General features: G+C 47.1%; 1 protein-coding gene across 1 annotated transcript; it reads right to left on the bottom strand.

Annotated features, from left to right (window-relative positions):
• Positions 1–339: 339 nt before the first annotated feature.
• On the bottom strand, positions 340–3,044 carry LOC127232434 (PRAME family member 5-like). The gene is made up of 4 exons (XM_051198578.1): positions 2,752–3,044; positions 1,686–2,270; positions 1,051–1,060; positions 340–947 (listed from the first exon to the last, which is right to left on the bottom strand). Exons 1-4 carry the CDS (start codon positions 3,036–3,038, stop codon positions 345–347), a joined length of 1,485 nt encoding a protein of 494 aa, XP_051054535.1. The 5' UTR covers positions 3,039–3,044; the 3' UTR covers positions 340–344.
• Between the last annotated feature and the right edge of the window lie 1,526 nt (positions 3,045–4,570).

The raw sequence follows: 4,570 nt of genomic DNA, 5'->3' as shown, positions 1-4,570 counted from the left end.
AGGGGACATGCACCTCCTCATCACATAAACATAACTAAAGCAACGAAAAGTAAGTTTTATACGAGATCAAGGCTGGCAGGTTACAGTCAAATATTTTTTAAGTGACAAAGCAAAGAGCATAGCTCGGGTTGAAACACGTCCCATTCTCTCGGCATTGCCTTTTCCTACTGTCATCTTTGATCTGCACACAGAGTCCCCCTAATACACTGAGTATCCTAGATTAAAACCCCTACAATCCCAACCTCCTTCAGAGGTGTGTCTGTACTGCTCACTTTAAGACCCCTACACAAAGCCCTCTATGTAACCACCCTGAAAAAGAAGGACCAAAAGTAGCACTCCCCTATTTACTGCAAGCAAGAACAAAGCCTGGTCTCCTGCTCATACACACAGCGCTTAGAACATCTACTGCAGACATCTGTAGCAAAGGAGATGCTCTTGGGCTGCCTTATGGCCTTGAGGGTATCCATGAGCACAGGGCAAAATTGTTCAAATCTCTCTATGGAGACCAGACCCAGCTCATAGCACTCCTGAGGGGCAGGGTACTGCTCCATGGCCATGTTGCTCAAGTTGGCTGTGTGGTGGAGAAGGTCACTCAAGACATTCATGGAGAAGTCATTGGTATAGAAATTGACCTTTGTGAGCTTGGAGCATTGGCTGAGGGCAGGGAGGAGGACACTGAGCTGAGAGTCCTTTATCCCACACCCCTCCAATAACAGAGTCTCAAGGGTGTCTGCCACTTTCTGCAGGAGAACCCTGAGAGGCATCAGACAGAAATTGGACAGTAGGACTCCACTCATGTCTAGATGTTTTAGTTGACAGAGACGCCGACACTGGGACAAATGATACAAGTCTGACCGAAACAGCTGGCAGTGAGTGACAGAGAAGGTTTCCAGGCGATTCTTCAGGTTCCTAGGCAGAGACCAAAGGGTTAGTTCTGACAGATGATGCTGGAGAGGGTGTGTGGTGGGATTACACAACAGTAGAAGGGGACATGTGTCCCAGTGTCAGTTGGACCACTGTGGGATGGCTCAGTGCACAGCTCTGTAGCACCTTCTCCTCACTGACACAGAATTCCTGTGCAGCTGTTATACCCTAGTGCACATAAGGGAAGGACCCACCCATGGACGACCTGACAGTACTTCAGGCAGTTGTCACTGCCCTCTGCTCCCTGTCACCTCCTCTGTGGGGATTCCCAGTCTCCACCCCATATTGACCCTCAAACCCCTATGGGCCATTTCCCATCCTCTCAGCCCCTATTGTTCCAAGCAATTCCTGCATGGGAAATCTTGGTGGCTGTTCACACAAATTGAGCACAGACCCCCTGGGAGCTATGCGGGCTTTCTGATCCTCCACTCTTTGGGTTCCCTCCTTTCTCTGTTCCCTTCCTGTTAGCTTAGCCAGGATCTAAGGGAGAACGTGTACAGTATTCTCACTAAATCTGAGCAATCCAAGTCATTTGTGACGCACTATGCACACATTGTCTACCCCAATTGAGGTCTCTGCTTCATGTGTGGTCATGGAACACATGGGTTCAGCTTACACAGAAACAAGACCATGCTTAGATATCCTAATGGCTCCTTCACAATTCATTCTCCAAGGACTGGAAGATACCAGGCCCATAACTCTTTAACATAAAATTCAAAGTTTTGCTCTGGTAACAGAAACAGCTCTCTATCCATCCTTACCTGAGCAAGTGTTTCATGTTGTCACTGAGAAAACAGATCCCATCCATATAGAGATGCTGGAGGCTGCTGATACCGGAGAGCTCAGATATGAAAGTGCGAACAAACCACTTGTAGTCTGATGTATAGGCATGCTCAAATGTGTTCTTGTTGATCCAGACCAGAGAAAGTGTGTGAAGATTTCTCATATGCGCGAAGTAGGGATAAAATCGTAACAGAGAACTCCAACTCCAATCTATGGTGAATTCTAACACCTCAATATTCCACAGCCCGATAATTTTCCGGAACATACTGACATGATCTTCAGACAATAACACAATCTTCATGTTCACACAGCACAGCTGTAGGGAGTCTTTTCTATGCTGAGCCCCAGGCAAGAAATCTGTTTCTTCTTCCTCCTGTGTGAACCTGGAGTAGAGGTCAGTTATCACCTTCAGACGCTGCCTCTGCTCATATCTGGGAGGGGGCTTCACTGCTTGCTTCTCACTCACAGTCTCAGCTGAGCAGTCCCCATCTTCTGTCCCAGCCTCTATGGTCCAGACGTCACGGTGCACCCTCCGAAAATCCAGTATTCGAAGATTCCCCCTCCTGTGAGTTAGACAGGTGAAGGGTCACTGAGAGAGGAGACCCCACAGACATTCAGGTCCTTTCCACACACCTCTCATGTCAGCTCTGCCTTTCTCCCATGAGGATTTCTGCAAAGCTTGTTTGTTTTTTCCCAGCACTGATGTCCAACAACCTCATGGTCCCTGGCAATGGCTCTCTCTGAGCTGCATCACTAGCCCTCTGCCTTGCTTCCCTGCAATCAGTTACTCTTGACCTGGTACAACTAGTGCCTGTGGGAGAGACAGGGACAGGCTCCTCCCCCTGTGCCCACATCTTCTCTATTCCTCCCCCACACCCAACTGTCCTTCCCCATCAGAGCTCACCAGCAGGCAAGGCTTCTGCAGTCTTCCAGGCTGATGCTACCAAGGCCTCTGATTTCCCTCTGACCCCATTATCTCAACTCTGAATTTGTCTTCTCTGTACCCCAGGTTCCTCCATGTTACCCTACATAGGTCATACTTACATGGAGTGATCCTGCTGTCTCAGCAGGTCCCTCAGTCCTTCCACCACAGCCTGAGAAAACTCCAGGTTGCTGGAGGTCATCAAGGTCCCCACAGGGATGTAGGGTAAAGGCCAGGCTGCCACCATTACCCTCACAATGTTAGGGAGTCTGCAAATGAAGGCCTCCTGGAACAGTGGTAGGAAGAGCATCTTGGGCAGGTCTTCCAGAGCAGAGATGGCCAAGCCCTCATCTCTCAGCAGTGCCTTCCTTGCCAGCTTCTCCAGTGTGGGTGGGGTCCGGATGCTCATCTTGTTGGGTCCTGGAAACTTCCAAGAAAGACATCCAAGGAAATGTCAATTCTTATAAACACAAATCAATATCCAGGAAGTATCAGTTAAGGGTCATAAACTCAATAAGCTACAAGAAAACAAATGCTGAGGCTGGAGATATGTCTCAGTAGTTAAGAGCACTGACTGCTGTTCCAGAGGATCCAGGTTCAAATCCCAACACCCACATAGCATCTCACAACTGTCTCTAATTCCAATACCTGACAGGTACACACACACACAGGCAAAACACTAATGCGCATAAAAGAAAAAGAGAAATAGAAAACAAATCCTATCCCACGTAAACATCTATCTTCTGGCCTGATTGCAGAGACAGCAGAATTTCTATGAATTCTAGCCTGATCCACATAGCCAGTTTCAGGGATTCAGGGTAACCTAGGATTTCGCAGTAAACAAACAAACACAAAGTAAATTCCTACTCAAGAGCCTTTCTCTGTCAACAGCAACAAAGGAAACCTATATAATTTTAAGACAATATTACTCCTTCAAAGTCCTCTCACTCTCCAGAATTTCTCATTTCCCTTTAATCACTTTTGGAGTGCTGGCCTAGCATACAGCAGGTCTGGGTGCTGTGTCCCCAGCACTGGACAAAGAGGCCACAATGCCTCTCCCAACCAGCCCTTAGGACGTGGGGGCTCACTGTTCCAGGTAGCCTTGACTAATGTTTTTCATCATTATTGTTGTTGCTTGACAAAGTCTTTTTATCCCTGGTTGTCCTGGAACTCACAAGGTAGACCAGGCTGGGGCTTTGAACTTAAGAGAAATCTGACTGCCTCTGGCTCCCAGGAACTGGGACTAAAGGCCTGTGCCACCAAGCTAGACAAGTGTTACTTGTTAAAACTGAGTTCCATAGAGGCATGGTGGTCCATGCCTTTAATTCCTCAGATTTGGGAGGAAGATTTCTCAGAGTTCAAGGCCAGCCTGGTCTACAAAGTTAGTTCTAGGATAGCAAGAGTGATATTACATAAAGAAACCCTATCTTGAAAACCAAAAAGAAAAAAAAAAAAAAAAAAGTAAAATCAAACAAAGAATCAAACTGACCAGAAAGGAAAAAGAAATCAACAACAACCACAGAATATTAGCAGATGTTTGAGTAACAGTCTGCATTGTCAGCCACTGAAGCTGAAGCTGGGAGTCTACCTAACCTGAGCTACTCAGACAGTTCTGGACAATCTAGGCAACTTGGTAAAACCTTGTCTCACAAGTTAAAAAAAAAAAAAATCCCCCCCCCCAAAAAAAAGTGGCATTACAGAGGGCCAGGTCAGGCAAATATGACAGGCAACAGGCCCCTAATAACTCAGTTAAGAACGAGGCCACAGTTCACAAACAAGGGACAATCAATCACCAAAGACCCTGATTATGGAGGAAGAACATACTCTTAGGCCAACATCCCTTCTGCCCCCGACAGGGTCTGATCAAATAAGCACAAGGCCTGGCACTTGTCCAGAGTTTCCCAAGAAAGGAAAGGCTATACCCATGGTCCACCTCCTGCT

The sequence above is a fragment of the Phodopus roborovskii genome, unplaced genomic scaffold (assembly GCF_943737965.1).
Source record: "Phodopus roborovskii unplaced genomic scaffold, PHOROB, whole genome shotgun sequence".
Classification (NCBI taxonomy): domain Eukaryota; kingdom Metazoa; phylum Chordata; class Mammalia; order Rodentia; family Cricetidae; genus Phodopus; species Phodopus roborovskii.
This window is presented reverse-complemented; position numbering and strand designations above follow the sequence as displayed.